At 42.3% G+C, this 25,258-nt stretch overlaps 1 protein-coding gene across 3 annotated transcripts; it reads right to left on the bottom strand.

Moving 5' to 3' along the window:
- Positions 1–19: 19 nt before the first annotated feature.
- On the bottom strand, positions 20–13,564 carry ntf4 (neurotrophin 4). 3 transcript variants are annotated; one of them, XM_077557762.1, is made up of 3 exons: positions 13,274–13,564; positions 12,271–12,348; positions 20–2,613 (listed from the first exon to the last, which is right to left on the bottom strand). In XM_077557762.1, exon 3 carries the CDS (start codon positions 2,592–2,594, stop codon positions 1,434–1,436), a length of 1,161 nt encoding a protein of 386 aa, XP_077413888.1. In that variant the 5' UTR covers positions 2,595–2,613; positions 12,271–12,348; positions 13,274–13,564; the 3' UTR covers positions 20–1,433. The 3 variants fall into 3 exon arrangements, with proteins under 3 accessions (XP_077413888.1, XP_077413887.1, XP_077413889.1); XM_077557761.1 differs by lacking the exon at positions 13,274–13,564 and having other exon boundaries at positions 12,271–12,732; XM_077557763.1 differs by lacking the exons at positions 12,271–12,348; positions 13,274–13,564 and adding an exon at positions 2,774–3,991.
- Between the last annotated feature and the right edge of the window lie 11,694 nt (positions 13,565–25,258).

Raw genomic sequence — 25,258 nt, 5'->3', positions numbered from 1 at the left:
AAACATTTGATGACGTTGATGAAGCGCGACCATTTATTGACAAATGCTCTCCATCTGGTACAACATTCATACGAAGCCTCAGTTGGGGCGTCACTTCCTCCATGGAGAAGCCAACTCCGACGCCGACGCTCCTCTATAAATATACAAGCTCCATACATACAAACCGATATACATACAGTGCTTAACAAATGTATGCAAATGAATGTTTAAGCTCACAGCTGCCTGAAATTAAGGGGAGAATACGCAAATGTGCATTTTATTTATTGATGGGAATGTGAAATGGAATTCATATACAGAAAACAATATTATTTTTATTCTCATAAGAACTTGACATTTTATTTCATTTAAAATTGTTACTTTTTCTGGTTGTATTAAAATGTTTTTTTTCTGTCCATATTACAGTAGAAAAACAAATAGCTTTAGTCTGTTAAATTTCAACTTTTATTTTAATGTTCCAACTTTGTTCTTGTAAAATGACAATTTTCTATATAATTTAAAACATTTAAAATGTTCATTGTTAAAATAAGCTTTTTTTTCTTGCATATTACAAGTATACATTTAAAATATTCCCTTATAATTACATATTATTTTAGAAATGTAATTATTTTTCTGCAATACATGTAATTAAATTTTTGTCTTGTAAAATGACAACTTTTTCTATTTATATTTTAGTTTTTATATACATTTTTACAAAATGTTTTTTTATTTATTTCTTACTTTCTTTGAATTTGTCCTCATAATTACAAATACAATTGAATTATGTTGTTTTACTAGCAAATGTTTTCCATGCATAACAATTAAATTTCTGATAGAAATAATAACTAATTTAATTAATTAAACTTTTATCTTGTCATATAAAAAATCATGTATCGTAAAATATGATAAAATGTTGTTGTTTTTTGCTGTTACTACTTTAGTCTGTAAAAAACTTTTATGATATTACAATATTCTCCAAAAATACATATATTTTTTCCTCCTAATATTCAGTGTTTTGTAAATTATAATTTGTACAAAGTAAAAAACAAATAAAATAAAAAAACAATTCAACCGTTGAACATTTATTATTTTAAAATTACATATTTTTTTCTGGTATAATTACATTTATTCCTTGTAAAATTATAATTTATTCTGTTGATATGATTTTTACATTTTGTACGTAATGTGATTGTTGTCACGAATGTAATAATAATGACAATTCTTGTAAAATTCTGGTTGAATGAATGATGTGTTTGAATTTGTGACTGATGATTATGACGGCTCTAATAATTCATTTGTTAAGCACTGTACGTACACAGACTGGTGAAGGAATATATTAATATCAAAGTCATACACAATGCTTACGTACTAATAACTTAGGTTATGAAAGATAAATCGTATAAAAACATCTCTATATACTATGTTCTGGTGTGAGGTCTTTGAGGTGTGTGGTACGGTTATCCCCGCCCCCTGCGGGCCAGCGCCTCGCGGGCCAGGATCTGATTGGCTCTGGAGAGCAGCACGCAAACGCAGGACGAGTCGATGCGGATCCACCTCCACCCCGTCCGGTTGTTGGCGTCCTTGGTGAGGGCGCGCACGTACGACTTCTTGGCCTTGCACTCGCTCACCCACTGCTTCTTGTCCACGCCCAGGCAGCCGGCCCCCGCCACCCCGGTGGGCTGCGACGCCTCCCTGCCACCGGGCCCGTGGCTCTTCTGCTGCTCGGCCTGGCGACAGCGCGTCTCGTAAAAGTACTGCTTGAGTGGACCCGTCTGGGTCTGGATGTCCTGCAGGACGGTGACCTCCTGACCCCGCGAGTCCACGGCCGTCTTCTTGTCCGTCACCCAGACGCTCTCCGCCTCGCATACCGACTTCTCGCCCCGACGGCGGTCCATCAAATGCGAGCGTTTGTCCCTCCTGAGGGGGCGGCCCGAATCGGACGCCAATCCCGACCCGTTGCCCCAATTGAGGCTCCGATCGCCGTGACCCTCGGCGTGGCCGTTGTCCAGTTCCTCGGCGTCATCCTCCAGGAGGCCGCCCTCTAACATGAGCAGGAGGGGCGGGTGCTCTGGGGGCGACGGCGACGAGGAGAACAGCACCCGCGGGTGAGCGTCCAGAAACATCTCGTCCCCTTCCAGGAGGCCTTCCAGGAAACCCAACCCGGCCTCCGGGGTGGCATTGACCGCGCCGCTCGCGGGCGTCGCAACCTTCGCCGTGGGCCCCCTCCTCGACACGTTCCTGAGATGCTCCGCGGGAACAGTTGTTGCGGATCTTCTGGGAGTCCTTGGCTCGGCGGATGCAGGACTTTGGATTATCTGGGTTTCCACCTCAGCGACTTGCGTGGGTCCATTCACGGAGTCCAGGAAACCGCCGCCCACCCCAGTGGGGTCTGTTCGACTCTTGTTCTTCTTGCTCATATCCGGCGAGTCCTGGGTGCGGTTCTCGAAGACGGCCACGTTGGCGTGTGTTTGCGAGGCATTTCCCCGGGAGTTGTAGTCCACGGCGAGGTGACGCCGCTCGTCGTCCATGCTGGCGGCGGAGGCAATCCTGGACGCGGGCTTGTGAGGGAAGGGCAGGGCCGAGGCGATCACCATGGCAACCAGGGGAAGCCAGTGCATCACTCCCAGGACGTATCAGCTGGGCGAACGACAAAGAGAGAGAGAGAGAGTTACTTGGGGAATGCGCTTGATGCCATTACGCTAAGTGGCTCGATTAAGATGTAAAACCGGGAGATTTTACGTGAGGCACGCTATTTTATGAGCCCAAGTAAGCACAGGCCTTAAAATCTTGGCACAACCTGTGGAAAAAAACTCCATAGAGTATCGCCAGGTCGTCCTCTGCTTCCTTGAGATGGAGATCCTACACATTCACATACATACACACACACGCACGTGCGCACACACACACACACACGCACTTGTCTTTGTATCATTGTGGGGACATCTCATTAACATGATGCATTTCCTAGCCCCTTCCTCTAACCCCAACCATCAAAAGTGATTGCTTACCCTAACCTCAACCATAACCCAATTCAACCCTAAACTCTAAAACCAAGTCTTGACCCTCAAAAAGAGGTCTGAACTTGTGGGGACCAACAAAATGTCCCCACAATTTCAAGTCGGTCCCCACAATGGTAGTTAAACCTGGAAAAACCCGCGTGTATGGGTCCCACAATGTAGCAAAGACAAAAGCAGTTACACAACCTCCCATAGACACAAACTAACATTCATACATGCTCTCTCATTTATGCACTTGCACTCATTCACTATCACGTCATATACTCTCTCACCTGATCTCTTTCACTCACACACTCAATACCATGCACTTTCACACTAACATTCTCACACTAGGACAAACTGTCACACACACCCTCTCTCCCACTCTCACTCTCACATATATACTCAGCTACTTTCATACACTGTCACATTCACACTCTCCTGCACACTCACTTTCACATAACATACTCTCTCATGTGAACTCTTACTCACACTCAATACCATGCACTCTCATAAACAATCACACGGAGACACCCACTGTCTCCCATGCAACACATATACTCTAACACATATACTCAGATACTTTTATACACTGTCACATTCACACTCTCATGTGCACAGACACACATAATCTCTCTCTCTCACACACACACACACAAACAGACACTCCCTCACAATCACACAAACTCACACTCACACAAACTTACACTCTCTCACACAATGTCTCATTCACATGCAGACACACTGTCACACATTTCACTATCTCTCACACACACGCTCACACTAACACATTCTCACACTTTCGCTTTCACACACACGCACACTCACACTAACACATTCTCTCACTCACATGTTCACTTTTTTTCCCTAAAACATTCTCACATTAAACACACTCTCTCACAACCCTCTCACATAAATTATCAGATACTTTCATACATTCTCACACACTCATGCATACACTATTTCTCACACATACACTCTCTCTATTTACTCTCACAATCACAAGCACAAATTAACACACTGTTTCACATACCTACTTTCACACTCACACACAGACACTCTTAAACACAAACTCAACTTGCAGACGCGCACACACACTCACACGCACACTTAGAAGGGTTGACCTTCAAAGGCGAGCCAGTTAGGAATGTGTGCAGGTTCAAAACTTTCCACATGAAAGCCACCAAGGAAACACACAGACACACACATTCCACCATTTCAAGCTTTTTTAACGTCATTCATTCATAATACCTTTTAAGTCTAATTTATGTTCGACATCAGTTTTTACTAAGCTTTCTCAGAACAGAACGTAAGTTTTGCTTTATAGAATTAGGAGAAGCGCTTGCACTAAATAGTAAGTAGGAGGATCACGTATAGATTGCTTTCCAGTGGAGCCAAGAGTGCTTGTTAAAATAAAGGAATAAATAAACGAAAGCAAAATGATATCATGTCAGTCAAAACTGATCCAAGTTGAATTACTTTCACAACATTCCAAATGTGTTGCTGATACCTTAACAACGCCTCAGTTGACACTTGTAAGACCTCGCTGCACTTGCCCCTTCAGCTTTGGCGCAGGTGTTGGAAGGAAACGTCAACTAGGCACAATTAGCCAGGTGATGAAGAGGACAAGAAGCTAAGACACGCCCACCCTACAAACACGTGTCGTGATGTGTCACATCACCGAGATTCATCAGTAGTCAAGAGGACAGCAACCGCACACATGCACATTGTCTTACACAAACACACTATCTGACATATCTGTACATGCTTGTTTGTGCGCATGAGAGACACTGTGAGTTGTTGTGTGTGCGTATATGTGCTAAAGTTAAATGTCAGAAATTATGTGAGCGCACTCAAAAACACACTGCAACACACTCTCACGCATCGCCAACAGGAACACTCACGCACGCTCAAAAGCACTCGCAAACACACGCACGCGTCATGAAATCTCTGACATGCACTCACACGCTCTCTCACACACATACTTTCTGACACACGCTCTCACATGATCTCACACACAACTCAGTAAATAAGACACTCCTTCCAGGCACCTTTGACACGTGACGTCACAGAGATAAAAGTCATGAGTCAAGATGACGACGTGAGTGAGTCAGTGAGAAAACGCGGCCCGGGATGCCACCACCGCCTAAAAGCAGGAGGGGGTCAGCTGATGGGAAATAGTTTTATATATATAAGAAAAAAAAGAGTAACAATAAAAGGAATCGGAATGGCAGGAATGTCGATGATGCTGGCGAGGCTTTTTAAGGTCTCCTCAAAGCAAACTAATACTTGTCAAGGAGTGGATCTTGTGTTTGTACACAAATGATTTGTCAGTCAGTGAGTGTGCATGTGTGACAGAACAAAAGTCAGCACGTTGACAGGACTTGAAAAGTCTGAAGTAAACCCCACCCTGCTTGATGAAACACAGCGTTTGCTTCCTGTGTTGTGGCACGCCAGGAAATCTCCTTCATTGAAGATGACAATCAGCATTTCATTCATTGTTCGTCATTGTTATGATGCCTATGAATGTTAAATCATAAAGCACGGCAAAAAAGTGGTTAGCACAACTGGCTAGCAGTACAGTAGTCATGCTCAATTTCTAAATTGCTCTTTAAAACACGGCACGTTTCTCCTCGGAGACTCATGCTGACAAAAATGCATCTTTTGTTCTTTGGGGACTTGAAATGACATGCATTTAAAACTATTGACTGACACTTACAAAAAACCTGATTATGAAAACATTTAGTAATTGTTTTCTTCTTTGGATGAACCTAAATAGATTTTGTTTGCAAACAGGCAATGATATTGTTATTTATTAAAAGTGATGTCAAATTAAAAAAAACGTCCATTAGTCTAATCACAACATTCTGATGTATATTCCGTTTGTAGAAAATGAATTAAAAACATTTTTTTTAATCCACCTGTTTTATCAATCTCAGGGGGTGGCCATTTTGCCACTTGCTGTCAACTGAAATTGACATCACAGCTCACCTGTTTTCTGAAGCTGAGCCGTGATTGGTCATTACTTGAGCCCTGAGCAACTGTGAAGTAATTTTCAGTTGCCAGCATGTGGCAAAATGGCCACCCCTAGACTTGGATAAAAACGGGTGGATTTTCTTAATTCATATTCCACAAACGCAATATACTGTAATTTGGAATACCATGTTTAGACTAGTGGGGGCGCTATCATATTGTTGTAATGAATTAATTACCAGTATTATGTCTAGCCAATCAGAGACGATTGAAAAAGAAGGCGTGACAGAGATGCGTCAGTCATTTGCTCATCTGCTATCACCGCTCCCAGAGACTATTCTTGTTTCTTGGCTGCTAATTTAACTCTGTTTAGCAAGAAAATGTCAAAAGAAGGAATTGGAAAGCACTCTACTTAACATCAAGTGATACTGTATAATGTTTGGTGTATTATTTGGCGCGGACAGCTGTACTGACGTGACAGTTCCCATCGGGTCATCAGGTAAGTTGATTGCCTCCCTTATATTTCAGGGAGACCTCTTATGTTTTGAATTGATTGTGAATCGCAAAAATACAACACGGAACCGGTAACGTTTCAATTCCGCATCATTAACACTACAATCTGTTTATGCATGAGTGTGTGCGTGTGGTAGTCAGGTGTGTTCAGTGTGATGACGCCATAGTCGAAGGCTAATCCCGGCAGTTAACACGCCCCTCACACACATGGGGGGCAATTATACTTCTGACACAGTGTGTATTTATGTGTGTGTCACACTAAGTGTTTTTTTTGTGTGTGTGTGTGTGTGCGTGCGTGTGTCTTGCTCAACACTTGATGATCAGCGCGCTCCATTTACTCCCGTCACACGCTTGGCTGCTGCACGCCTCAACAGAGACCCTCCACCGCGTGTGTGCGTGCGTGTGTGTGCTAACATGCTTCCAAATGGAGGGTAAACAAACACGGACAGCCAAGCCCCGCCCCACACGTCATGTAAAACACAGGGAGCAGGCTGACCTGTGAACTCAACTGTGCATTCCCATGACAACTTCAGCATTTAGTGTTAAGCATTTAAACTGTTTTTTTTTTTCAAATTTGTTACAATAAAAAAATATATATATAGATATAACCAAAGCTGCATTGGACGTACTCTTTGTCACTAACCCTAACAATATGCATATAATAAACTAAAAACACTGTCAAAAAAGACACTAGTTTAAAACAACAACCAAATACTAAAAAAAAACAAAAATAGTTGCCTTTTATGCAAATAAATAAATAAATCCCATGACATTTTCCACTATTACCTTTTGTTTTAACTGAAAATTTGGTTTTGAATTTGGTCAAGTAATTTTCATGATTTTATTTATTTATATTTTTTTTATTATTATTAATATTTTATTTATTTATCCCCGCGACCCTTGTGAGGAAAAGCGGTTAAGAAAATGGATGGATGGATATTTATTTATTTATTTAAGTGTCCTTAAAGTCTCAATTTGGTATACTGAATGAATGGAAGTTCTCACTGGACACAACAGTAGCTACACTTGTCACCTAATATGTCATTGGGGAGAAAATTCTTTACAACTATGCTTATAAAAATGAACATTTTCAAATAATCGTCCACTAAAATTGTAAATAAAATAACATAGTAATTTAATATAATAATACAATTCCATTGAATTTGATGTGAATGTACACTGGACACATCATTAGGTACAACAGCTCAATCGAATCTGGTTCCAAAAGTCAGCATTGTTATCTATGTAAAGGCAAACTTTTTCGATGGTTTGCCTACTCAAGTGCTCACTATTGACAGAATGACCCAGTTGAAATGAAAGCAACCAGCACAAGCTGAATCATTTTTTACAGTGGATCCAATGGCACCCAGTAAAAAGCGGCTAGTGGCAACATCGCGTCTTCAAAGGGCGAAGCCGATCAGCCGTAAAAGCAGACATTTTGCATTCTGACCATGACACATGGCAGAAATTGGTATTAGAGGACCACCACCAACCCAGGATGCCCTTGAGCAGGGCCACACCTGGCAGCAGGTAGTGTGCCATTAGCCTGTTAGCCTGCTAATCCAAAATGACAAAACATCTGACAGCTGCTGAACTCTGTTGTCCAACAGTAATCCGCATACTTTCATCTGTAACAACCTGCGAGGCATTTAAAACAAAAAGAAAGCAGGCACTAGGGAAAACATGCAAGTAATGGAAATATCCAGCGGTGGTTTGTGGCATGTGCAATATGTGAGGCCACACAAGGCAGCATTTTCTATGTCAAACAGTTTTCCATTGGCATCATAACGTGCCAGTCACTGGCGTTTGTATGGAGAATTTGCCGCCCTCTATAGAATAGACAAGTTGGTGTGCGCAGTGGGCAGGGGGGTATTCTTGAGGAATGGAGTTATTTATTATAAACATGGAGAGGGAGGGAAACATTTAGTGCGCAATTTCAAAAGAAAATAAGAGAAACAGGTCAAAGATGGAGGTATGGGTTGATAATATTTTTAATTCTCATTGACCATGTTTTGTTTTTTGGATGTAGGGGTCCAACATGACATTGTTGATAAACTAGGGGTGCGCCGATCTTTTAAAAAGTCTGACCTGCCAATCCCGATTTTTCCCATCTCGATTTTTTTTCATAACAAGCATCATACACCTTCAGAGTTCCAATCATATTTTATTGGAAAACATTGAACAATATCTGTGAAATAATACAAACAAGTTGTTTTAACTGCAAATTAAGTAGTTCTCTGAAATAAAAGTGAAAAGCCTATTAGTCATCTGAGCAGAATAGGACAGTGGCTGACTTTTTCAGACCTCTGAGGAGGGAGATGAGATCGGTGGAAAAGATCGGTTTATATTTAAGGGATCGGGGCAGATAAATCGGTGCACCCCAAATATTTACTTGAAAAAACATAGTAAAGTTTTTTTCACTCAGAAATTGTAAGTAAATTTTACAAGGAGAGTTTTGAGTACATTTGGCTTATTTAAAAAAAAAAAAAAAAAGTTACTCAAGTGTAGAGGAAGGAACTCATGACCTTCAGCTTGGGAGATAGCTGAGCCATGCCACTCTTGCTGTTTGCCACCATATTGCGTTGTTGATGTGACCAAAATGAGATCAAAAACTGGTCTTTTGGAGGTGATTCCGCCTGACACCATTAATATACACAGCAGGAGTGGCATGGTTCAGGTGGTAGAGTGGTTGTGGATTTGTTGAATGAAACTGGTAGAATGTACTCAAAAGTCTCCTTGTAAACTTTACTTTGAAATCCTGAGTGAAAAAAACATTATTAGTTTTTTTTTTTAAAAAGTAAATATTCATTTTTCTTTCTTTCTTTTAATACAGTGGATGTTGCCTTTTCAATGGAGGCGAAATAGAAATTACTTTGCAAATAATGATATATTTCTGCCACCTTTTGGCAAATTAAAAAAATAATGTACATTTGAAAACTATAATGGAAAAAAATAGAGAGGAGGGGGGGAGCTAGTTGAAAGCCAGCAGAAGACCTAAAATCTTTTCAAGTTTTAAAATTTTGATTTTTGATCATTAAAATTGGTCATTTTGGACCCGCAGTCGCAGTGTTGATAGGTATGTTAAGAAGTAACCTTCTTACAAGTCAGAAAATAAATGTATCATAATTGTATAATGCTAAAAATAAAACATTCAGTCCTCAGCTTTAATAAAGGTGTAATGTGAAGTTGAGCCGTGCAATTTATTTCACTGAAATACAAGTTGTGAAAAGAAGTGATGTTAACAGCAGAAGGTAAAAACAATAAAAGCTTAACTTTGACAACAAGCAGCGACGCAGATGGTGATGCACGTTAAGCCACAAAAGCCAAAGAAAAAGTTAACCGTAGTTATTTAATCCTTTCATCGTACGATGTCAGGCGGAGTTCAGCTTTCAGCTCTTTACAGCTGCTCCTTTTGCAATAATTGGCTCCAAAGAGTTTGAAGTGACTTTACAGAGGAATTATTCCTGACAATCTGGGTCAAATTCCTAAGTGTCCAACTTCTGGGCCCTTAGACTTCAGTTTATGTAACGTGTGTCACTAAAGAAGAGAATCTTTTGATGCTCACGGATCTGAGGTGGTATACACTGTCGTCATGCAGAGGTTTTGCATTACTTTAGAGGCAGGATTATCAATGGCTATCATGACAGGACGCCCAAAAAAGTCTCATTAATCCAAGGATGATATGGAACAGAAAGTTGGACATTTTGGGGCAATTCTAATGAGAGCACCAGGAAAGTTGATTAAAAAAATTTTTTTTGCCCCTGACAGCAGTTTCACCAACTGTCATCAAATTTTGCAGACATGGTTATCATGACAAGACACATGAAAAAGTCTCAAGAACGAAACTGTATAGGAAGTCCGCCATTTGGGTTTGAAGGAACCAGTTTAGGTCACTTTGGCCATTCAAGTAAATCCCCCAAACACCTTTTTTTTTTTTTTTAACAAAATTGAGTGTACATGTCTATCAAAACAAGACGCACAAAAAAGTTTCAACGACCTATTGCGGAAATGGAACAGGAAGTCGGACAATTTAGATGAATTCCCCAAGGAGAGCCACGGGAAAGTTAGGGACCAGTTCCACCAATTGACACAAAATTTGGTGGTCATGTCTCAAGAACCCATAACTGAAAATTTAACAAAAAGTTGGCCATTTTGGGTGAATACACCCTTACTGCCACCTGGAAAGTAACACACATACACACACACAAAATCAGTTTCACGATTCAACACAAAACTGGGTGGACATATTAGCTAGGGGAGTGCCCAAAAAATTATTCTCATAAGAATCGCGATTCTCATTTAGTACGATTCAGAATCAATTTTAAATGTCCAAAAATTGATTTTATTTAAATTATTTTATACTGTCTTGCCTTTTTCTGTGTGTGCCTTTATTTGGAGCACTGTTCATGTTGTACCCGTTTTGGCCACTGAGGGGCAGTGTGGTTCCACGCGTTCTAATACACTGTTTAGTTGTAGCCACATTAGTAGAAGGAAAAAGTCACAATCAAGTTATTCAAATAAAAGTTGTTTTTTTTGCAGCGTGGAGCCGTTCTTTTGAGTGAGAAAAGTGCCACAAGTAGCGCGCTAATTAGCATTAGCGAGTCAGACTGGTGTAGATCATTATAATTCCTTGCACATTTATAGATTGAAGCAAAAATCATTGTCAATCAAGTCATTTTGAATCAAAAATCGTTCTAATCAAAAATCGATTCTGAAACGAATCGCAAACCCAAAAATCGGAATCGAATTGAATCATGAGACATTCAGAGATTCCCACCCCTAATATTAGCGATAACGTGGCACAAAAAAGTCTCAAGTCCCATGCCCCAAAAAATTAAGTCAGTCATTTTGGTTTGAAGCAACCACTTGGAATTTGCCCAAATCAGAAGCTGCTGTCCTCGACAGATGGGCAACGCTACAATGGGAAATGTTCTTTTTTTGACCACGCCTTCTAATGTGAGCAAAGCACGGTGTCAAATTTGATGATGATTTCGAGGATTAGCCATGAATAAAATCCACAGAAAATGAAGAATTCCGTAGTCTTGTGAAATCTTGCGTGATGACTCCATGGAGGCATGTCTTCCCTCCAAATATTTTGGTTGGATTCCAAACTTTACAACGCGTGAAGACAGATTATGTCACAGCATCATCAGAAAATCACAGCACTCACCAACCCTAATGAAGCAATTCAATGAAGCGCCAAGCGACTTACAAAATGTCGACAGGCATTTCATCTCACCAGAAGAAACCCATCTGGTATGTAACTAAGTACTTTTACACTGCCCTGCGACACATTCATGTGCGCCAACACCAAAAACATGCCAGGAATTTAAGTGTTGAAGTGAAAATGTCACCACGTTCTGCTACAATTAAAAAACAACACAAAAAGTCACCCAAATGCCCAGCCTGAAACAGAAAGTACCCAAAATAACACAATAAAAGTGTAATGACATGTCATTTCTCTCACTTCGCAACATATATGGACTTTTATAGAATGCTTTGGCATTTTTTTTTCCTTAATTGCTTTGATCTGTGCTCAGACTTGCACAACAATTTTGCTCTTGACATCAAATTGTAAACCTTAGTAATAAATATTGTTTGAAGTTGCCTACATGTCTCTTGCAATTAAGCAGAAGTTAAAACATATTTACCCTCTTTTATTTATATTTTCTATTCCTGTTAAATTAGGAGAGTCATTCAAATTTGAGTTGAATTGCATACACTTTAACGTTTGGTCTACAGCATGTGCATACGCCTTGGATTTTGAAATAATGTGTTCATTTAAAATAAATAAATAAATACATATCCATACCGTTGAGGTGAGATCCGGACCCCGCGTCCTTCCAGCTGACACCGCATTGATTCCCAAGTCCTGTCCCCGGACAGTCGCCTAACAGGTTTTAGGGAGGGGGAGTCAAAAAACACTCTCTAAACATGCGAGCGCGCATGTCTCTGTTCTTTAAAAAAGTCCATAGCATCTCACGAGAAACAACCCCAAAAGGAAAAACAATCCAATATGGTGTACGGGGAAAAGAAAGTTTTAAAAAAGAAAGGGAAAAAAAAAGAAGTCCGCCTGCTGTCCCGGGGAGCGCACCTAGCCTGAGAAAAAGTGCTCAATTAGCCCCGAGAAATAAGGCGACGCCAACGCGGCATGACAGATATCCGGCGCTTCGATGCCTCTCCAAAGAAGGCCAAGGATGAAAACATTCCTCTGTTCAAGTATGCGAGGTGAACAATTGGCCAAAATGTTAGAAGAAGCTCCGCAACTCCGCCTGGCTGCAAGCAACGCGCAAAAAGTCAAATCGGGCTCTAGTAAGCCAGCACTTGTGAAGCATCTAACATCCGGGTATGCCTTTCAAAATAAAAGTATCAGTACGAAACCCTACCAGGATTAAACGTTACTCTGTTAGATTGTATATTACGTTAATTTTAATGTTTAAACTAAAGCGTTTAATCTAAATCAACACAATATAATCCACCAATTTGGCACTGGATTTTATTTTACTATTTTCCAGTGTGTAGCTTCGCTACCTTGACAATGCTGCCTCCTGCTCGGCTTGGTCTTGTCAGTTTAAAACAAAGTTTTCAAGATGTTACTTGTTGGAAAACACACGGCACATAACTCTCCAAGTGAGAAACAGAGTGAGGATACTTTTCTTTTCTTTTCTTTTTTTTTAAGGATGGCTTCCCTTTTAATTAATAGAAAGCAGCTAGTCTAGTGCCATTTTGTTTGCTAGCAGCTAAGAAGTTTTGACAAGCACAGGACACAATTGCGTGACTCAAAATGGTTTCCTTTTTTTTTTTTTTTTACTCACCCTTAGGCCGCCAAGATTTCCTCCCCGCCCACAGTTTTACTAGAAAACAATTAACTTAAACGGCAGCAGCAACGTTGGCCTGTGTCCAGGTGAGTGTTTTTTTCTTAAATTGGTAACAGGGCGAATTATTACAAACAAGGTGTTGCAGTGAGTGACAACAATGCTACACAAGCTTGGTTTACCTAAACTTTTGTTCATTTTTCCTTTCTCAGTGAGCTATCTAACTCACTGTTTTGTTTATGCCTATAATATACTCCAGTGTTTCTCAACCCTGGTCATCGGGGCACACTATCCAGCCTGTTTTCCATGTCTCCCAATTTCCAATGCAGGTGATTCCAATGACAGCTCATCAGCAAGCTCTGGAGAAGCTTGATAACGATCCTCACCTGCGTTGGAATCGGGAGACATGGAAAACAGGCTGGATAGTGGGCCCCGAGGAAAAGGGTTGAGAAACACTGCTGCTCTATTTTGCTTTCCCCTGAGACCTTCTTTCGGAATTCCTAACAGGTGCTCATTGAGTGTTTGATTTGATTTGATTTGATTTGATAGCCAGTGTAAAAAAAAAGAAAGAAAGAATGAATACGAATGACTGCACTTCTGTTTGGCTGCAATACAGGTGAGAGGGAGAACGTCTCATTTCACCATTTACTGGCACAAATTTGAAATCAGGGTGAGAAGACAGAGATTGTGTTTTTTGCGATGACACTCCGCCCAGGTAAGTCCATTCGTCCGTCCGTGTTTGTCCTGAACACTTCGTTGAAGTGAAGTTACGTACTGTCGCTTACTCCATTTTCAATGTTTACATTTTAGTTCGATATAAAATATCACGTTGGATATCGGTTGATTGTTGCTGTAGTGTTTTATTAAACGTCAGTATGTCAGAGATGTCGATTAATTTTATTACCGACCCGGCTGACTCCCATCATGCTATCCAGGAACTAGCCTTGATGGTAAAATGGTAAACGGTACTTCATTTCTGTAGCGCTTTTCCACCTTACAAGGCCATCCAATCGCTTAACATTCGACTACTCATTCGCCTAGTGATGACGCAGCATCAGGAGCAACTGGGGATCTTGCTCAAGGATACTTTGACATGGTCACAAATTTGGCATGGGATCAAACACACAACCTCTGGGTGGTGAGACGACCACTCGACCACTGAGCCACGCCGCTCTCCTTGCGGCTAATGCTAGGCAAAGTCAATGCTGTTTTAGCGAAAGTTAGCTATTCCGGGTAAATAATTGATTCAATCACATGTTTGAAAGCTGTGTATTTTTAAAAATATGTGGAGTGTCTACGCTAGATAATGTGCGCTTTCACCACACTATGACGCAACAATGGGACAAAAATCCAGAGGAAAAGAAATCCTCAGACTCTTGCTAGAAAGCGAAACAAAATATAAATAACAAAATAATAATAAGCTTTCTATGAATTTTTATTTGGGGTTGTGTGCTAACTCCCATTTTACTCTGTACATGATTTTGAACGTGATTGGTTAGTTCTGAATGAAGCCACAGCTCTGGTATGCGGGGGTGCACACTTTTGCAATCACATCTCAGTTTATTTTTTAATTCCTGTCTGGAAAAGATTAGAAAACTTTCCATCGAGTTGCACAGGTTAAAGGTCCCATTGGAAAATGTTTTGACATGATTTGTTTTGTCTTGGTCTTATTTTTTTTAAATCAGAAAGCCCTGGCAATTGATCAGGGGTGTGTAGATTTTTTATATCCAATATAGATTGACAGAGAGCCAAGCTTTGTGGTGTCTTGCCAACTTTTGATATCATTTTAGAACGAGCTGGATCTCTTTAAGGCTGTTGCAAATCATTGAATTTTTTTTCTTTTCTCCATTTTTGACTTGATTTTTGGATTCATAGTGCTAACTTGTAAAGTTTTCATATAATTTGAACATCCGATTGACTAGTCTCCAACTGGAGGGCAGACGGCGGCCCATCACATGGGACTTGTTGTTTTTTGGGGAATGTAGCGCCGTCGGGAAGACAAAAGCTGTTCCAAAGAGGAAGATTTACATTCTGCAAACGCGTGGGACGATCTTGTTGGCATTGGATTTTGATCGTTGTCGTAGCGAGGATGGTTGGATGATTGGATAGCGCCACGGGCGCAGCGCGAACCAAGGCATTGATCTCCTTCCAGGGCTTCTTCTGGTGATGTTGCATCATCGCATCGGAATATTGAACTTGATACCATGGAAATGATTTTGTGGTGTGTTAGTAGTGCACACAAACATTCATGAAAATGTTGTCTTGTTCAAGTCTTTGCAGTGATCCAAGAAGCCGAGGCATGTGTTGTCTTCCCAACATAAGGTCAACCTTGTCTCGACTTGCCTTGTGTGCGCTCAGATGCTTCACACATGCGACCTACATGTGTGCCGCATGTTTTTTTTCCCTCAAAAAAGACTTTTTCTTAAAAGAGGAAACTGGGATATGTTTTCTCTAAAATAATCCGACTTTTTTTTTCTTCCAAAACTTTATTTTAATTTAAAAAAAAAAAAGTAAGCCATGCAGACGGTTCATTTATTAAGCGCAGTAATGTTATGATGCCATCTTCAGTAGATGTCTCCATGAAATGAGATCGAAAAGTGTCGCCTAATTTTCCCAAAATATTTTGTCGATCTCCCGAAGATGAGTCCCTATGTAGTAGCGATGTAACAATAACGGCAATATCGTGATATCGCAATATTAAAACTGCCACATTATTGTCGTCGTCAGGTCACGATATTAAAAGCAGCACATCTGTTAAAAAAAAAGTCAGGTTGATTTCCATTTGTGCAGCTCTAGTACCCTCTGGTGGCTAGTTTTTAGTGCAGTTTAATTTTCACAAGGCATGTTTAGGCACTTCTATGTTTGAAATCCACGCCAATGGTCAGATGAAGGGGAACGTAATATGCTTGTGAACAGAGTCAATATGTGGAGGAATTTAATATGTGTGCATTAGCAAGTAAGTGCCTCAAAATTAAGCATTATTAGAGATTGTAGGTGGTTTATATGCGTTGCTGTTATTTACAAAAGCACAATATTGTGGGTTTTTTTTAGTACAAGTTTTTTTTTTTTTTTTTTTTAACAATATTGTGATCTTTTTTTTTATATCACCAACCTTCCCAACAACATTGTGATAATTATCGTATTGTGAGCTTCATATTGTGAAAATATTGTACCGTGATGTTTGGATATTGTTACATCCTTACAATGTAGGGCCTACATTAGGGATGTGCAAAAAAATCGATTCTCATAAGAATCGCGATTCTCATTTAGTACGATTCAGAATTTATTTTAAATGTTCTAAAATCGATTTTATTTAAATAATTTTATACTGTCTTGCCTTTGTCTGTGTGTGCCTTTATTTGGAGCGCTGTTCATGTTGTACCCGGTTTGGCCACTGAGGGGCAGTGTTGTTCCACGCGTTCTAATACACTGTTAAGTTGTAGCCACATTAGAGAGTAGAAGGAAAAAGTCACGATCAAATTATTCCAATAAAAGTTGTTTTTTTGCAGCGTGGAGCCGTTCTTTTGAGTGATAAAAGTGCTGCGAGTAGCGCGCTAATTAGCATTAGCGAGTCAGACTGGAGTAGATCATTACAATTCCTTGCTCATCTATAGATTGAAGCAAAAATCGTTGTAAATCAAATCATTTTCAATCAAAAATCGCTCCTCTCCGAAAATCGGAATTGAATCGAATCGTGAGACATTCAAAGATTTCCACCCCTGGCCTACATACTGGACCGGATTTATTTCCGTAAACACTGTGCTGTGTGTTGTATTTGTGGGCTTGTCACTCAATGCTGGGCTTTGTGTGCACGCGTGTTCACTTCAGAAGTCGTTCAAGTTGCATTTGTTTTTGTCATGTGAAAAATAATACAAAAATAATAAATACGTACAATAAAAAAAATAATACTTCTCTCAAAATAAAAATAAAAAAGCTGACCTTTTTCTCGATCCATTTTTCAAAATATATTTGACATTTTCCCCTCAAATTTGATGGAACTTTTCCACTGTCATAATTTTTTTTGTGTGATTTTCCACGTGACATGGATGTTATTCCTGGAGACACAATGTCCGACGCCCAGATGGTTTTTGGTACCTTGCCTCAGATAAGTGATCCCTTCACACACACACACACACACACACACACACACGGGTAGCAGGTTGAGGGTGGTGGGGGAGTGGGTTATTAGGAGGTTCAGTGCTTTTGACCACTGGGCCTCCCTACCTTGAATGGCCTTGTTGAAAAGCACAGCCATAAATTGTGGGATGAGACCCCAACACACACACACACACACACACACCTTTCTCATCCGCCCACTATCTCTTCACCCTCTCCCCGTTCGGAGCGCGGTGGTTTCCATCTCGGCCAGCCTCTCGCTCTTTAAAGAGATGAAAGGATAAGCAAAAGAATGGGCACAAAAGGCGAGCTGGCTCGTGTTACCGGGACGGCCCTCGGAGAGCGCCCATGAAAGGCTTCGGGGATGGGAGAAGACACGGACACCGACAGGGAGACGGGCCGTCCTCAAAAGATGTTTGTCACGACTCGCCAACACTAAAACAGGTCGCTCACCTGTGCGCTCCAGTCGCTCAAAATCAAACCATGCTCTTAAAGCCGTCGCGCTAAATGTCACAATGTCGGTAGTGTCCGATTTCCAACTCCAACTGTGAGTTCTATGAATCCTACAGTAGATATAAAAATCTACACACCCCTGTTGAAATGCCTGTTTTCATTTTAAATCTTTTCCCGCCATTTATGTGACCTACAATCTGTTAAACTCATTAAAAAAATCTTTTCAAGAGGGGAAGTAAAAAAACAAACCAAGTGAGATCACAAGGATGCACACCCTCTTCTAATTGGACATGTGGCTGTTTACAATTTACCAGTCACGTTCACGTTAAATGGGAATCAGCGCGCACACACAAGTAAAGTTCCACAAATGAAACCCAAATAAATAAATTCTGTCTCGCTTAAACCATTAAGTAGCTGCAAAAGGCAAAAACAGAAGTTTGTAAAACAGCCACGATTTGCTTTTCAGCATTTTGCCGCAATTTGAATAGCAGCTAAATAAATCCAGATTTTGTAACCTCAGCATGTCACCACTATTTGTGAAAAAAAGTGTCTAATTTCTCTCTGTTTTAAGCCAGACATTGCATCAAGTAGCATCTCGTCTTACTTAGGAAAGCAACAACAAAATCCAGATTTTTCTTTCAAAAATAAGACAAAACAAAAACCAAACACTATTTGTCTGCATTTGTGCATATTTTGAGTCTTATTTGGTATTTTTTGAATTTGCCATGTGTTCAAAGACATAGCAGCAAACGGCCTATCATGCAGACTAGAGTCCAGACTAAAGGTGCAGATTTACGCCAACATCAAAATACGATATATCGAAGTAAACATAATGATACAGTAAAAACTTGTATGTGCCACACTCAGTCCTTGAATTTCTCGTATTCCGAAGTGAACAACAGGTGAATATTTGTGTTTGATGAAATGTCCAGTGCATGTGTTTGATGATGAAGTTCTGCCTCCGCCACTGAAAATATAATCCAAACTCAGGGCTTGTGTGCACTTCCAAGTTCGCGGTCACTTAAAAAAATAAAATAAAATTTTTTGACAGCTGATCAACAAATAGCCATTCTCTAGCTGTGCTTCGAGTAGTCATGCATGCTATCAATAGCTGCAATCTGCATTTGCCCTGGAGTAGAAAGGGTAAAACGGGTACATTTCAGCAATGGAAAAAATAGCTGATGTTATTGTGTTGTAATTAATTTTTCTTGGAATATTTTGATGAAAGGATGTTGTAGACGTGTTATTAACATACCTTGGAAGTGGTTTTAAATTGCAGAAGAAAATGTGCAATATTTCTCCTTTAAGGATATTTGCAAGTTGCAACGTTGTTCTGACAGCTTCAAACTTTCGTCTGTCAGCACCAACCGGCAAACGAGGTGATTATTAACAACCGTCTTGGGTTTTTTCTGCTTCACTTTTGCTACTTTAATAGTTGGAGGTAGAATTTGGGACTTTCTACTTTGTATCACAGCGTAGCATTTCAACACAGTACATGATTTCTTGTGTTAGCTTTCAAAAGCACACATCAAGTCAACCCTGCCCCCCCCACCCCCCCGACTTGTGAATTGGCACTCATGAGCACATAAGAAGAAGGTTTTTTTTATATCACACAGTAGTTGTCCATGCTTTGAGCATAACATTTTGCCAACAAATATGGAAGTTAACATTTTGCACCACTGCCCTCATTCCTCACTGGCACTTCTGTGGTCTTTAGTCTATAAGTATTTGAAGACTAGTGTCAGTCGCAGTAGAACTAGCCAGCCAGCGCAGGCGAAACTAACTGCTATCTGCTATCCTCACCACAACCATTGTACTTTTATATTCTCAGAGGGGCACTGACGTAGGAAGACTGCGTGGTCTTATTGGCCGGACATTTTGCTGCTCCACAGAGAGTTATACAGGAGTCCGGCAACAGCAGCTAACAGCCGAGTCCAAAGTCCTCTGCATATTGGTTGGAAGACTCCAAAAACACACGATTAGCGATGAGTCGATTTAGCTAAATGTTGATGCGGAGTGGTAAAGTAGACTTGTTGACTAATTGGTTGTTGCCACCTGAAACGCATCCCCTGCAAAAAATGGAAGTAAAAATTGGGAGTTTATTTACGTTTTAAATTCGAGATGAGCGGGTACCACTACAAGTGATCAGTATTGGGATGATACTGGCCTTATTTCAAGTGTATTCATGAAGGATGCCAACACCAAGCACTGATATGTGCAGGGGGGGGGGAATCTGAATTAGCTTATAGGAAGGCCTTTTGTTTACAATTATCTGTCAGTGTGTTAACTGAAATTTTAGGTAACAAAAGTTCTAGCAGTATCTGTACTTGGTATAAGTATTGTTGAGTACTCAAGAGTGAGTACATGTACTGGTATGAGTTAAAAGTGGTATCGAACATCCATTCATTTACTACCGCTTATCCGGGGTTGGGTAGCGGGGGCAGCAGCTTTAGGAGCGAAGCCCAGACTTCCCTGTACCCAGCCACTTCAACCAGCTCCTCCGGCGGGATCCCAAGGCGTTCCCAGGCCAGCAGAGAAACATAGTCTCTCCAGCGTCGTCCCCAGGGCCTCCCGCTGGTCGGACATGCCCGGAACACCTCTCCATGGAGGCGTCCAGGAGGCAGCCGAACCAGATGCCCGAGCCACCACAACTGGCTCCTCTCCACGCGGAGGAGCAGTGGCTCCACCCTGAGTCCCTCCCAGATGACCGAGCTTCTCACCCTATCTCTAAGGGAGAGCCCGGACACCCTACGGAGGAAACTCATTTCAGCCGCTTGTATCCGGGATCTTGTTCTTTCGGTCACGACCCACAGCTCGTAACCATAGGTGAGGGTAGGAACGTAGATCGACTGGTAAATCGAGAGCTTCGCCTTTTGGCTCAGTTCCTCCTTCACCACAACGGACTGATACAGACTCCGCATCACTGCAGACGCTGCACCGATCAGCCAGTCGATCTCTCGCTCCATCCTGCCCTCACTCGTGAACAAGACCCCAAGAAACTTCTCCACTCCTCCACTTGGGGCAGGACCTCATACCCTACCTGTAGAGACCACGCCATCCTTTTCCTACTGAGGACAATGGTCTCGGATTTGGAGGTGCCGATCTTCATCCCAACCGCTTCACACTCGGCTGCAAACCGCTCCAGTGAGATTTGGATATCACGGCTTGCTGAAGCCAACAGCACCACAGCATATGCAAAAAGCAGACATGCTATACTGAGGCCACCAAATCAGACCCCCTCAAAGCTTCGTCTGCGCCTAGAAATTCTGTCCATAAAAGCTATGAACAGAATTGGTGACAAAGGGCAGCTTTGGCGGAGTCCAACCCTCACTGGGAACGAATCCGACTTACTGCCGGCAATGCGGACCAAACTTTGACATCGGTCAGACAGAGACCGAACATCCCGTATCAGGGGGCTCGGTACCCCATACTCCCGAAGCACCCCCCTCAGGACTCTCGAGGGATGCGGTCAAACGCCTTCTCCAAATCCACAAAACACATGTAGACGGGTTGGGCGAACTACCATGCACCCTCAAGGACTCTGCCGAGAGTGTAGAGCTGGTCCACTGTTCCACGGGAAACCACACTGCTCCTCCTGAGTCCTAGATGCGACTTCCCGACGGACTGTCCTCTCCAGCACCCGTGAATAGACCTTACCAAGGAGGCTGAGAAGTGTTATCTCTCTATAGTTGGAGCACACCCTCCGGTCCCCCTTCTTAAAAAGGGGAACCACCACCCCGGTCTGCCAATCCAGGGGCACTGTCCCTGATGTCCACGCGTTGTTGTAGAGGCGTGTCAACCAGGACAGCCCCAAAACATCCAGAGCCCTTATGAACTCCGGGCGGATCTCATCCACCCCCGGGGCCTTGCCACAGAGGAGCTTTCCAACCACCTCAGTGATTTCGTCCCCAGAAATAGGAGAGCCCACCTTGGAGTCCCCAGACTCTGCTTTCTCAAAGGAAGACGTATTGGTGGTATTGAGGAGGTCTTCGAAGTATTGTCCCCACCGGTTCACAACGTCCCGAGTTGAGGTTAGCAGCACCCCATCTCCACTATACACAGTGTTAATGGTGCACTGCTTTCCTCTCCTGAGACGAGGTGGACCAGAATTTCGGCAGATTTCCTCAAAGCCGTCTGGAAGTCGTTTTCCATGGCCTCATCAAACTCCTCCCATGTCCGAGTTTTTGACTCAGTAACCGCTGACGCTGCATTCCGCTTGACCAGTCGGTACCTGTCAGCTGCCTCCGGAGTCCCACAGTCCCAAAAGGCCCGATAGGACTCCTTCTTCAGCTTGACACCATCCCTGTTCGAGGGTTCGAGGATTGCTGCCACGACAGGCACCGACCACCTTACAGCCACAGCTCTGATCGGCCACCTCGACAATGGAGTGCCAAGTACATATATGGGCACCCTTATTTTTGAATATGGTCTTTGTTTTGGACAATCCGTGACGAGCACAGAAGTCCAATAACAGAACATCACTACGGTTCTCTGTTCTGCCCATTCCTCCCAATCCCCTCCCTACAGGTCTCACTGTCATTTCCCACGTGAGCGTTGAAGTCCTCCAGCATAGCGAGAGAGTCTCCAGGGGGAGCGCTCTCCAGCACACCCTCCAAGGACTCCAAAAAGGGTGGCTACCCTCTCATCTACCGGGGTAAACCCCAACATAGAGGCGCCAAGCCGGGGGGCAATAAGTATGCCCACACCTGCTCTGCGCCTCTCATCGTGGGCAACTCCAGAGTGGAAGAGAATCCAACCCCTCTCGAGAGGGTTGGTACCAGGGCCCAAGCTGTGTGTGGAGGAGAGTCTGACTATATCTAGTCGGAATTTCTCTTCTTCACACACCAGCTCAGGCTCCTTCCCCGCCAGAGAGGTGACATTCCATGTCCGAAGAGCTAGCTTCTGTAGCTGGGGATCGGACCGCCAAGGTCCCCGCCCTTGGCTGCCACCAAGCCCACTATGCACCCGATCCCTTTGGCTCCTCCGACCGGTGGTGAGCCCATGGGAAGGGGGCCCACGTTGCCTTTTCGGGCGCAGGTGCAGGCCCAGCCATCAGGCGCTCGCCAATGAGCCCCACCTGCGGGCCTGACTCCAGAGGGGGGCCCCGGTGACCCGCGTCCGGGCAAGGGAAATGTCTGTCAATATATATATATATATATATATATATATTAAACATCCCTAGTTTAAACTACAGTATTAATATAGGCAATTAACACTTGACCCTGTGAGTGGGTGTCAATTAGTTGCACATTTTTGCTATGTAGCTAATGTAGGGGCTTGGTTCCTTGCAAAGGGCTGAGCGAGAGTTTCCTCAACTTGTTTCAGATCTTGTAGTCAGGTTTTAACGAGTATTAGTGTTTGACAGTGGAGGCCCCCTTCAAGGATGCACAGTAGGGTCACTAAAATTAGACTTCCTAGATTCCTGAGTGGGATCTTCACCATCAGCACACACACTCCCACTCTCCTCGCTGTCTCCCTCGTGGCATTCCTCCTCCTTCTTGGCGTTTACTGTCACTCACTCGAAATCCTCCAAAAGCCCTCCGCCGTTCTCGGTGGCGGCGGCTTTGCCCAGACTCGCCCTGCGTGCTGGCAGATATTTTGTGCCTGGGGGGGGTCATGTCAGCGAGAGTTTGCAAAGAGAAAGTTGCAAGCGCGGACAAACAAGAGTGTCGAGTCAAAAGGGCGCCGGTCCAACCCCCTCCTTCTCGTCCCGGTGTCGTCACCTCGGGGAGTTTACCCGCTTTACTGTCAACGCCCACACCACTATTTTTAAAAACAATTTTTTGGTCTCAGCGCCTGGGTTAAATTGTGCAATCAAAGTAAATTCAAATGCATTCAGTGGCTGTCAAGTGCGTGCCAAGGCAACAGGTGGCGGTAGATGATTTTAGTCAATCAGCAAATTGTAAAATTACATATATATATATATATATATATATATATATATATATATATATATATATAATCTTAAACTGGAGGGGACCCCCCACCCCAATATTTAATTTGCATGTAGACCAATAGACAAAAAAATACAAAATAAGAACCCAAACACTTGATTGTCCTATTAGAATGAATGGAAATACTGCATAAATACAACACAGCAGTCCAACAAGCCGTTTTTCCCTTTTGGGTGGGAAGGATTTGTGTTTTGGGACAAACAACATTTTCATGAACTCAAGCAGTTTTCCAGGACCGTGGTCCCCGAACCTGAGTCCAGCTCGTGTCCAGATGTCACATACACATACAAAATCACACACACACACACACACCCGTGTAGCATGACATAATTACATACGTCCACTGTTATGTCTGGGACATCCACCTTCAATGGAAACACTAATTGGAAACAAGCTATTATGTCAATTATGGCAAATGGCTGGGCTGTCAAGGCGGCCAAAGTGCGTCAAACGTCAGACAGCAGTTTTGGCGACCTTGCTGCCGTTCCCCACCCTGCTATATCCAACCTCTCATAATGGAGACTGGATATTGCAAAATGGATAAACGACATACTCCACCCATAACCCCCCCCCCCCACACACACACACACACACACACACACACACACACATACACCCGCGACCCCCCCAATCAATTTTCTGATTGGCTAAAATCATCTAGCGCCATTCTCTTTTAGTCTGACTTTTTGGCCGTTTTCCACTTCTGACATCCTTTCTTCAATCAATGGACCTCGCCATTGAACCTTTATACACACACACACACACACACACGGAAAGTGATGTCAAGCCCCACATGGTTCCAATTTCAGGGGTAATGCAACGCTCCTTGCAATCTGACCCAATTAGCCCGAGTCGGCTGAAAATGTCCCAGCTCTAAACGCGGTGGCAAAGGGGTAAAGGTTCAACGGTGAGGCCCATGTGTGTGTGTGTATATATATGTGTGTGTTTGGGTGGGGGATGGTGAAAGCCAATCGTCTGGCAGCCAGCAAGACTGCTCGCTGCTTGTGACATGTTCGGCACAGGTGCAATATCGATACATACGATACATATCGATACAACAAAACTGTGACCAGAACTGAACAGAATTATGCAATGTCTAAATGATCTTTCTATCAGACTATAGTCTGTTTATTATTAAAATATATATTTTTTAAAGTCTTTGGTTACATAGCTATTGCGATGTATCGTACTGTTTTACAGCACAGTATTGATATATCACCTTTAGATCAAAGGTTTTCATAGTTTTAAAGGTTTGCTTTTTCATTGCATAGATATCACAATTTATCGTTTCCGCTTCCAATACGGTATTGAAATTTCAGCTGTAGAGTATATCAGGCTTGAGTGTGTTGTCATACTTAAAAACCCTTCATTCACATGGATATCGCAATGTTTCTTATCACTTTCACTTGTGATACAAGACTCCAGCATCTGAAGTATTTTCATAACGTTTTAGACCTTTAAT

This window comes from Vanacampus margaritifer, chromosome 2 (genome assembly GCF_051991255.1).
Source record: "Vanacampus margaritifer isolate UIUO_Vmar chromosome 2, RoL_Vmar_1.0, whole genome shotgun sequence".
NCBI lineage: Eukaryota > Metazoa > Chordata > Actinopteri > Syngnathiformes > Syngnathidae > Vanacampus > Vanacampus margaritifer.
The sequence above is the reverse complement of the archived record's forward strand: the minus strand, read 5'-3'. Positions and strand labels throughout refer to the sequence as shown.